Here is an 11,590-nt window from a genome sequence, read left to right as displayed (position 1 = left end):
AATTGAATTGAATTGCGATTAAAGATCCATCTGTTTTCCTTTTTCTTTGATATAAATCATATTTTGACTACTTTTCCAGGTGTAGACAGAAATAATAGATGTTCATTAACTTCAAACTCTGTCATCATGAATCAAATTACCTTTCTAATAAGTTAATATCAAACACTGATGAGTTTTTAATGAGCATGAATTGATCAAAATTCCCCGCAGCTCTATTTCCACTCCCATGATGTGATGATTCTGGAGAGTTTGAGGCCTATAAAGACATTGCAAGTGGTAAATAAGAAATACCTGGAGAGAAATATCAAGTGTGAAATTAAGTTTTTGTGTGATTTACACCAACCGTTTCATGAAAAACAAGAGCATAAAGAGATTCCCACACATTAATATGCTCCTAAAATAAGAGTAATTGCTTGTTGCCTGGGAAAGCTGTTAAGCGACTCTCTCTGCGAACGAATACTTGGATTTATTACTCTGGTAGGCAGAAAAAAAGAAAAAGAAGAAAAAAAAAAAGTCAGTGCATGTGCCTGCAGGAAACAGGTGGGGCTTCTGAGATTTAAGTTAGAAAAATTCTGTCCATATGGAGCCAAAACATTATGACAAAATGGCTTTTTAAAAATGGCAGCATGTGGATAATGGCTCCATTCCTAATTAGACGAGAAAAAGGGGCTTTACAAAGGGCTCATACAGTTTTGCACATTGTCTTTTTAATAACAATCATTATCGACAAATTAATCAAAAACAATATTACAGACGAAACAAAAGACCATCTAAAGGCTAGATGACTCCGACTGGGCAAATGGCAAACAGTACAGGGATTCAGAATCATTCTCCTGACTCGGAGAAAATGAGGTCTAACTGTACATCCAGCCACTGTCATATTATGACGTTTTCCCCCTCCCGCTTCATTTTTGTTCCATTAGGGCTTCACACTGTAAAAGAGCACCAAAACAAACAGAGACAGAGCAGAGGGAAAGAAAGAGCGCAGTGTTTTCAGGAACGCCGGAGTCCCGACTGCACATGCAACTCTTTGTCAGCTGGTTGGAGTGAAAAGGTAACAGGTGAGCTGATAAGAGACTGAGGTTCAAAAAAAACCTTCCAAAAAAAACAATTTACATTTTAAAGCAGCAGCTTGAGGAAACTGCTCTGATCCAACATTCTGTCACTGTTCACATACAAGTTAAACTCATTTGTCAATGGACAATAAACATGTTGCATATTTCAGAATGATAAGGAGACGTTAACAGTACCCGGGGTCTCATATCTAATAGTGTTTGTCAGGTTTCTCCCTCGTTAGTGAAACAATCACTATACGACAAGTTGCATAACAGATTAAATCTGCTATAAATGTAAAAGTAATCTCATATTTAAAAAAAAAAAGAAAAAAAAGAAAAAAAGAAACCTGTTGCGTAATACTCGTTCTCTTCCAGTATATTCTTTGATGTCCCAAAAATAATTTGAACCTGTTAGGAATCAAAACTTCCAGTGAATGGCAGTGTGCTCGTGGCTAGTTTCCATCACAGTTCATTTCTTCTTCTCCTTCTCTTCCTCCTCCTTCTTCTTCTTCTTCTTCTTCTTCTTCAACCCATTCTATTAGATGCACTGAGAAAAAAAAAAAAAAATGGCCATTGCTGCAAGCTGGCCAAGAAAAAAAAGCTTGGCTCAACTGCTTTGTTCATTGACTTTCCATTGCAAATCCTACAGGCATTTTCTCTCAGCTCTCCTTTTCCCTGACCACAGCTATGGCTTTGGATACAGCAGCGAGTCTGTCCTTTCTCCTTTTGTGTGTGAAGATAATGCCCACTGTTTGAAGCAAAGAGGAACTTAATGCAAGTTCAAGGTAAAAATCCAGCCTGAAAAAAAGACTCTCCGACTTCATTAAAATCTGGATTTATTATTATCAAAAATATAAACCCAAGTCGAGAGATGGGGGGGAAAAAAAAAGCTGCACTACTGAAAATGGAGAGACTCAATTTGTATTTGCTCAAACGCAGAAATTCTTCTCCTTTTTTTTTTTTATTTCTTAATTTTTTTTGGGGGGTGTAAATGAAGCAGCTACGTATGTGTCGTCTTTTCATTTTGTCCAAAAAAAAAAATAGCTGCTCGTTGAAATTTAGCTTTCGGAGCACGTCGGCCCACCTTCACAAATAGAGATGGAAATATCTTAATTTGGTTGAAAATCAATCTACGTGTCATCCAGAAGGGACTCGAGTAGAAGCAAAAATACAAAACAGGACAAAAAAGAAAAAGGAAGAAAAAAAAGCCTACAATGGAGGATCTTGAGCTTTGTGGGGAAAAATAAGTCCTTTAAAAATGTGTGACCTCCAGAGTAGTGTTCATATCTAAGCCATGAGATCACAGGGCCCGTTTGAGTATTTGTCACAGCTGAGAGTTCAAGAGTCACGCGTTTGGTCTGTACCTGGTCAAATCCTGCCACACTACCTCGCCTTCACGGCCTCTCAGCTACACTTGCAAGACTTGACAATCATGTTGGAGAGCTGTTCCACTTTTGGTGTCCGTCCAGAATAGTAAAGTATCGTCAGAGGTTCCAGGTCTTGAGGGACGCAGCAGGGGGAGGCGGACGCCTCCGGATTCAGAGTGTTGTACAGGCTCAGGAGCTACAAGGGAGAAAACATCAGACCTTAGTCAACCAGCTGTTCTTGCAGGGAATCTTGGTAATGTGCTTGAAAAGTTACATTTATAAAGGAGACACTGCAGTAAAAATGCTTTATGTCATGTATTAATGACCAACGCAGTTCTATCATCATTGTATTATATTTTCTACAAATATTTATTACTAGAATTTGTATGATGGTGTAAATAAGTGTCGCAAACGTGGCCCTGAAACAGTGAACTGAAATAGAATAGTTGTTTAAATCAGGGGTGTCAATTTCATCTTAAGTGTGCCGGTCCAGTAAGAATAGTGCCATAATACCTCAGTCTGACTTAGACTAGTTTGCCAACTTTCATGACTGCATAAATGATATCTCCACTTGGGTCTCAGTGTTGTGGTGTGTTGCTACTGTTACGGAATTTGTTAAAAAGTCAATGGTTTCTTTGCAGTTTTTGAAATTTGCTTGGTATTTCCTGGAGCCTCTCGCGAGCTGGTTTTGGCCCACGGGTCTCATGTTTGACACCCCCGGTTGACATCATTATCCAGGTCAAGAATAGACGAAGCAATAAAATGTATTGCCAATTTTCTGAAAGGCGTGATTTATTTATTTCATGGCAATTTGAAATTAAGTCCTTTAAATTGAGGTACACATACGAAATGGAAGCATGTGTTGTTAAGTTTAATATCCATAGAGATGAGATAGGATTATCTGTGTATGTATAGAGTGTGAATATCCTCATTTTATCCAAGGAGTTCTGGAGTTTGAATCCGACTTATCTGGATCCAAATTGCCTCTATTTCCCCTTTATTGCACCTTTCTCATTCTGTTGATCTTTTTTCCACATATAGTGAAAGTATCTCGGAGATGTAAGCCTCAGAATCTGCACATGATACAAACATTATCCTTTACACCAGGAGGTGAATGTCAGTGTTTTGTTTGAGCTTCTATTGAGATTGTCACTGTGCTGTGCGATACGTTGGGCGATGCTTACCGAGCTGTGCGTTGTGTCCGAGCTCCGCAGGTAAGGGCAGGGCCCGGAGCAGTAGTTGGCGTCGTAGCCGCTGGGCTCGTGGATCCATTTCCAGTCTAAATCGCGACGAAAGTCAATGTGGAGGCGGCGAACACAGCAGCTCTCCTCCGTGGTACTGTAATGAGAAAAGACCATTAACAGTTAGGACATTGTCTTAATTATACATTTCTTTTTTTTGTTGATTTACTCCCTTCCTGGGTTTCACTTCAAGTTTGTAAGCATGGAGGAGGTAAGAACCATCTAAATAAAACCATCATCCATTCATGAAATGATGTGTGTCTTACGAGAAACAGTAGTTTGTGTCCAGCGCTCTCTTGCGTCTGCGGGTTGACTGTGTGTCCAGGCGATGGGGGGGAATCATCATGAGGATGAGGTGAGGCAGATATGGCTCCTTTCTCTTCTTCAGGTTATCCAGATCTAAGCGGCTGTGCTCCTCATCTCCATCAACACCTACGTGACGAGAAGAAAGTGCACTTCAACAACCGTGAAGTAGCTCTCTTTATAGTGGAACGCTTTGAATTTATAACACCATTTTCTTAAGAGCAGCGGACAGAACGTGACACTGATTTGAGTTAAAATGTCTGAGTTTGTTAAAACATACAAGCAAAAATGCAGCAAAATGCAACCGTTAAAGATATTTTTTTTGACATTTTAATGTATCTTAAACTTTTCTTTATTTTGAGATTGCAGACTTTTCACCAAACTTGTACTCTGCGCCACCTCAAAGTTTACATTTAAAGGGTATTACAGCACTATTAAACCCAACGTACTGAAAAAAACATGTGAATGTAGTTGCAGCCCACCTTTAAACTTGACCTCCAGCACCTCGTTCTCGTTGTCGATTATGTCCCCGTTTGGGTTGAAGGTGTGGCAGGGACAGTGCACACTGATTTCCAAACCCAGATTAGATCCTGAATACAATCAGAAAACGAAAACAGTCCAAATTATTGTGTCAGATTTTAATAGAAATGCAGGTTACGCTGCTTGTCTATAGATATTCTTATTGATCCACGATGAAGTTATTTAAATAACGAGCAAAATGTCCTCCAATACAGACGACCAAGTCCAGTCGACCTCATTCAGTTTGTTTTGGGAAGTCACATGACTGAACTTGGACTCATTATAGAATAATGATGGCTTGTATTGCTTGTTATTTCACAAGTTATCATTAATCTTAATTAGACTTTTTTGTTTTCATCAGTCCTAATGATGCTCTGTGGAAGTAACTTGTGATGGTTATGAAATGCGGTGGCCTCAGTCTCACCTCGGTTCGTCAGCCACTCCCGCACCGTTTCAGTCACATCGAAGGAGACCCACTCCGGAGTACCTTTAGTCAGTACGTTCTTGGCTCCGATGTAGCGCTGCTTCCTGATGTGCTCATTTGGCCTCACAATCTGCACACCAACAGTAACAATAGTAAACAACGTTGTAATTATTCAGCTGAAGAACTGTGTTCTGAGCTAAGAAAACTCAAAGTAACAAAGTACCCAAACAGATAGTGTAAGATAGAAAATACTGAAAATTAATGAAATCTTGCATTTTCATGTCAGACATAATGCAATAATAAACTTTACGCAACTAAACAAATGTCTTTGGCCTCGTTCACATTCACGTGAAAACATATCGCTTTTGCATTTTCATTTCAGAACTTTCGTGTTTACTTGTCAACATTTTGAAAACAATGACCGTTTACACAGCAACAGCAGAAACAACGGTGTAGTTTTCATGATGGGCCACTAGTTGGTGCTGTAGTTTGTTTATGGAATGAAAGCACAAACATGGAAAGAGAACAATCCGCTCTAAACATTAACAATGGAAGGAAGACGGACATTCTAGTGGACAGGCGACCAAGTTCGATTGTTATTACGTGACTGTCAAAATAAAACTCCCGAGTCCAGGAGAATATGGACTGGAAGTCATGACGCTCTGGAGGAAACGTTGTTGTTATTGTCTATCTACTGAGCACGTGCAAAAGAACTATTTACTACAGATGTGGTGCACGTGCACAGTAGAGATGTCTCTGCTGTCTTCACGGAGACTGAGCCCAAGCGTTTCCAGAAAGTTTCCACGACGACGGAGTCGGAAAGTTTTGGAAAAGTTCCCCTTTGGAATCGCTTTTGAAAAAAGTTGCATTTCCAGTGGCTCTGAGCACCGCTGTCGTGTAAACTAGAATTCAAAACACAATGAGAGTTTTCAGTTTTCACTCGAAAACGTTGTCGTATAAAAGGAGCCTGAAGCTAAATGCTAATATCACCCTCGTGTTCTTTTTCTGCCTCGGCCCGGGGTCCTCCACACAGCTGAGGTCTTGTTTCTGCCGACTGTCTTTTATTTAACAAGATTTAAACAATGTACAAACCCTTCCTCTGCTTGACTGTAACTTGGAATATGACCAATATGAGCTTCTAGCATTACAACAACTGTACCTTTGTACCACCTGTGCAAACGTTGTGTAGGTCTGTTGAGCTGTCTGGCTCCTGGTCTGGCTGTTACCCAAACCTGCTCGCTCAACGGAGATGAACTTGGCTCTATTTGCCATTAGTGAATAATGTGTTAGATCGCTTTTCCATTTTATTTATGGTATATTTGACAGACCATGTTTACTGGCCAGAACAGTGTATGTATTATTACATTCACCATGAAATAGAGAAAGATGTAGCTTTTTGTTGGGTCAACTCTGAGCTTCCCTCTTGGTCTGGATAGGACAATAAAACTATGTCTTTACACACCTGGTAGAGCTCAATCCGCTGCTCGTTCCTCTTGGCGCTGGAGTTTGGGACCCTCAGAGCGCGAAACTCCGCCCTGAACAGGTTGGTTGAGTTCCTCTCCATTGCAGAGACATTGAAACGGAAAACCTTGGAGGTGATGCCTTTAGGGCAGTAAACCAGATCGTCTGTAACAGAGAGAACAAAATACTGAGTTTACTATTTGTTACAGACCGTAACAAATGAAATTTATATTGTCATCTGTCAAAATATTACAGTTTAGTTGTTTCTAACACTTGAATCTGAAAGTGTAAAAATCTTAACACACTTAAAATCTGCAATAAAGCTCCAACTGCTGTTTTAGTGAGAGCCAAAGCCCAACATTCTTCACTGCCATGATGGTTTGACTAAGAGCACTCGGTATGCACTGGCTTCAGTGATCAGTTCCACTCACTATGGTTATATGGGTTAAAGGAGAAAATAAGATGGAATTAAACGTATGAGTAAACATGTTGACTCAAGTGAAATTGAACTTTTTAAAGTTGGATGCACACACCAAGTGATTGAAAGACGATCTGCATGTATACAGAGCAGCGAGAGCAGATTATAATAAGATAAACAGGAGCTCAAATAGAAGAAGTTGGTCCGACTGTGTTGCAATCAACCAGAACAAGCCACCTATTGCCACGAGGCAACATGATTTCAATAATAAATTGACTGCCGTACATATATACATACCAGGACAAAGAAAATAGTCCAATTAAATCAATCAAACGGTTCAATTAAACAACTCGCATTTGCATTTAAAAAACATGGGTCATTCCCCAAAGACGTTGAGTAAATGTAATAATTCCTAACTACCGCCCCTTTTTTTGGCTCATCATATGAGCCTTGTCAGACTTGTCAAAATGAAGCTGTATACTATTAGAATGTGCGTGCGTTGTGCATGCATGTGCGCAAAAAAGCACAACTCATAAAACACTGGCCTGTCTATTGAGCGGGCTGGCACTCGGCGTATCATCTGGCAGCGAATCGTCGGTTCTTATCAGTTTTCCACCATATTTCTCTCACACTTTCTTTGTCTATATTTGGTGGAACTGAAAATGTTGTAATTGAAAAAGCAATATTATTGGGCTGCGCATTACTTCACGTCTCTGGTATCTGTATATCAAAAGGCCCGGCTATCCTCAGACCCACTGACAGCTTTTTGGACCCTTTCTGACCATGATGACTTCTCCACAACCCAACCTCAGTCATTGACATATGCCAGATTCTGTATGCGTACCATGCTATATTAGGAGATTTTTCCACTATTTGCTGTCCAGTCACTCAGCGCTGTAGTCTGTCAGCGACCGAGCAGCTTTCTGCTTCATTTGCACCTGTCACAGACACGAGGTGGTCCTCGGGTCCACCAGAGGTCAACATGAAACTCATCACATTTGATGCTCCACATTAATCTATGCAAAGACGATGATGTCACTGAACGACACTCAACTTCTGAGTTTTTAAATCCGATTTCAAAGGAACAGTTTGATATTTTTGTGCAGTTTAGCTTGATGATACTTGAGATCAGTGATCTCATTCTTAAAAGTGTGTAGGTCAGATGTGAAGCCAATAACTGTGAACCATAAAGTAAAGAATCGACTCTGTACGGACATCACAATCTGGCTGCTTATCAACACCTGGCAGGCAACTTTCATTCAGTAAAGTGGGAATCATCATTTGAAAGAGTTACTTAACACATTTATGGAATAGATGAGTCAGCAAGATTTGAATTTATAATTTTTCTTTTTTTCTTATTTACAGTAAACAGACATTTAAAAATTTTTAAGTTTACTTATGTGGTTGTTTTTATATAGCATTAGAATACGTATTTGAACAAGTTGTTCCTCAACCTAAATTGGTTGTCTTCGGGGCTTAACCTAACTAAACCCAAACTCTGGCTTGTCAATTATAGACGGTTGATTTTTCAACAACTTGTACGTGTCTGCCTGTTGCTGGGCGTATTTCCATTGGCTTCCTCCCACAATCATAAAGCACGGGGAGTCAGTGAACTGGTGGCTCTAAATTGTCCGTAGGTGTGAATGTGCATGTGATGGTCTGTTTCGCTGCGTTATTCCTGCGACGGACTGGCGACCTGCCCAGCATGAACACCAGCTTTTCATAGTTTTGGATGAGATCGACTCCAGGCCACCAAAACTGTAGACTGGATAGAGCAGGTACAGAAGATAAATGATGGAGAGATTTCTAATAGCTTCAGAAACCAGTGTCCAGTCATTAACTGATTGTATTGTTAACTTTCAAATTAACTTATCTTTGCCTACACTAGAAAGAAAGACTGAAATATACATTAAACAATGTGCGTGTGTAAAGTTACATCCCAGGTGAGATCTTTGAAGTCACTGTAGCCCCTAATCACCGTCTCAAGCCACCTACTGCCTGGTGTTCTTGTCAAAACTGCTTTGTGGGATCTGAAACAGAACGCTGCGGAGGGAAAGGAGGTCTTTTGGAGAAACACCTGTTGATTTCAAAGAAACCGTGATGCAATGGTCTTGGCTCTGCTCTCGACCGTGAGGCCCGATTTGACTCTCACACACGCACAGTATTTATCCTCCTCTGCCTTCTCGGTAATCCAAATTCAGTCGGACCACATGCTGCTTTGAATCTCCCTCAAGAAAAAGACGCATGCTGCCCTCAGCAGAGGTTTTCCACGTTCAGTTTATTGCTTTTAATTCTATAGAAAATATTGGTTTCAAGTGTAGTTTTGGCACGAAGCACTCGGAGGAAAAGGGACCGTGGGCCTAACCATCCCTTACTGATTATTTTACCAAATATTTCACATGCAAAATAACCCTCATTATATGCCAGCAATAAAATGCTACCTAGTGTTACCTACTCGCAATAAAATGTTGGCACAGTGAAGTCATTCAGGTTAAAAGCTCCGTTTCACACTCAATTTAACAAAGTTAAACCTGAGTACTGTAATAAGTGATCTCATTCTCATGGGCCACCCGTGTGTGTCTGTATGGGCCTTTATGAAACCTCATTCCTCCCACATAGACAAACTACCTCCAGAGCAGTGGTGGCCTAGAGGTCAGAGAAGCGGATCGAAGTTTTTCAGGTTTGAATCCCTCAGCAGACCCGCAATGTAGCATCCTAGAAATAGGATGAATGAATGCGGAAAAAGGAATTTCCCCAAGGGGATTAATAAAGTATGCTTTCCTTTTCTTCTACCTAATGGAGAGAAATCCTCTCTATCCAGGCCAATCCGGAGGTCCTTCCACCAGCTAACTTTCCCTGCCGACCTCTGTTAATTTTCCTACTGCTTCCTCTCAAGGCATCCCCATCCGCCTGGGCAGATGTCCCTCTCATTTGGATCGACTGGAAAGGAAATAGGAACATCTGGGAATAGGGACTTGATCCTCAGAAAGGAGGGGAAAAACGTGAAAGCGAGAAGAGTGGAGTCAGTAGAAGGAGGAGAGAGACTTTCCTGGAACACAGGTAGTGACTGAAAACAGGTTGGCAAGCTCCGTAGAAATAGAGCACATGCACCACAAGTTCACCTTTGAGTTTTACCAACTTCAGAGAACTTGGACACAGGTAGCAGTTTCTAAAAATAGGAGTGTGAAAATGAATACCTACCTCTGCTCTGGTCATCTGAGTGTGTTGTTTTCTTCTTTATTCAAACTTCCAATGTGAATCTGTGTTCTAAATCATATTTTCGCATAACTGTTATACTTTTATATATATATATATATATAGAGAGAGAGATAAACACATGTTTGAAGCTCTTGTTATGAATCTGTTACTTTGCTTCACACCTGTTATTAAATCGCTTTTTATAGAAAGTATGAACAACGCACAGATTTTGTTTTAAATATAGTTGGTGTCATTTCAGATGTTTACCTTAAACAATGACAACAAGGTTGTTTCCACAAACCATAAATAGCACCTGTCATTGTGAGTGACTTAATCTAGCTGTAAATCTGAGTTTGACGTGTCTGACAAGCGCAGGTTTTCCGCGTACACTCTCCCTTTGGTGCGTAATTACGCACCGTAGAGACGTTGATTGAAACGTTTGTTTGAAAACGGAGAACGTAATGGAAACCCGGTGAAGCATATAAACAAAGTCATATACTTACTGCTCTCTGGCGGTCCGTAGACCATGTTGAATTTGTATATCTCTTTGGCATAGTACTCAGTCTCTGTGTTGTCCTGACCGCAACTTTGCTGCCGATCTCTCCCCAGCTCCTCCAGTAGCTCCTTGGTGCTGTTATACAATGCCTGGATTTGATACGGGATCTTATTGGGTCCCAGAGAGTGTGGAGGACTCGTCAGTCGGAGTTTGCTCAGAATTTGACCTCGTATCGCCTCGACCCTCTTCCTTTTCACATGGTCGATATCCACGGTGGCACAAGTTGACAGGGACGAGCTCAAAGTTGCGCAGTTGAGGATGAGGACGAACAGCAAAGCCTTACCCAAATGCATCTTTCTGTCCGCATTTGGTTCGTTCTGGTGATGAAATGTGCAGATTTGCAGCGAGGACTGTCAAGGTCCGTGTCAACGAGTCCAGATCGGGCTGATGCTTCTTTATAAACTTCCTTCACAACTAATGATGAAAAACTCTTCTTTCAGTTTCTGGTCTCTTGTGGCGGCCCCCTTCGTTTGTTTTGAGCAGCAATCCGAGTTTGTGTTCGCCCATTAGACACAACTCACTTCGCTCCCCTGCATATATGACATTTCTCCTGTACAAAACGCTTTGTGGAAACAGGCGCGCTTCTCTTTTGCATACTTGTACTCAATCCATCGGATTCAAGTCGTCCCACGGCTCGCTCGGCATATCCCTCCTCTTCTCTGTCTCATTAAAGTCTCGAGCCCTTTTATTGACCACAGACTGCACGTTAACGAGGTATAAGCGACTCTGAGCGGTCGGCGCGGCCTCATCGGAGTTTTATACCCCTGCTTTCTGACGTTTGATGGAGGAGGGACCGCAGGCGCCCGGGAGCGCCGGAATCATAACCAGTGCGCACAGCGACTCACCAGTCATCAACTTTTACACAGCAAACGTGAGAAAAATCCAAATATTTTATTTCTGACACACACGAGAGCCCGTCTACGACAAAGGAAACAATTGAACCCGTTTAATGATCTGATCCGATCTCAATGTAACTGGAATATTTGTGTGGTTTCGATGGGATGATACAATAGTTTCAGGTGATGGGTCTTCAGATTGTCTCCTCTTT

At 41.1% G+C, this 11,590-nt stretch overlaps 1 protein-coding gene across 2 annotated transcripts; it reads right to left on the bottom strand.

The window, feature by feature from the left end:
* Positions 1-683: 683 nt before the first annotated feature.
* Positions 684-11,315, bottom strand: LOC308126707 (transforming growth factor beta-3 proprotein-like). Of its 2 annotated transcripts, XM_080491278.1 has the most exons (8): positions 10,490-11,274; positions 6,372-6,535; positions 4,910-5,039; positions 4,449-4,556; positions 3,930-4,095; positions 3,607-3,760; positions 2,420-2,618; positions 684-1,602 (listed from the first exon to the last, which is right to left on the bottom strand). In XM_080491278.1, exons 1-7 carry the CDS (start codon positions 10,833-10,835, stop codon positions 2,460-2,462), a joined length of 1,227 nt encoding a protein of 408 aa, XP_080347404.1. In that variant the 5' UTR covers positions 10,836-11,274; the 3' UTR covers positions 684-1,602; positions 2,420-2,459. The 2 variants fall into 2 exon arrangements, with proteins under 2 accessions (XP_080347404.1, XP_080347403.1); XM_080491277.1 differs by having other exon boundaries at positions 688-2,618; positions 10,490-11,315.
* Between the last annotated feature and the right edge of the window lie 275 nt (positions 11,316-11,590).

The sequence above is a fragment of the Lipophrys pholis genome (genome assembly GCF_963383615.2).
Source record: "Lipophrys pholis genome assembly, chromosome: 21".
Lineage (NCBI taxonomy): Eukaryota > Metazoa > Chordata > Actinopteri > Blenniiformes > Blenniidae > Lipophrys > Lipophrys pholis.
This window is presented reverse-complemented; position numbering and strand designations above follow the sequence as displayed.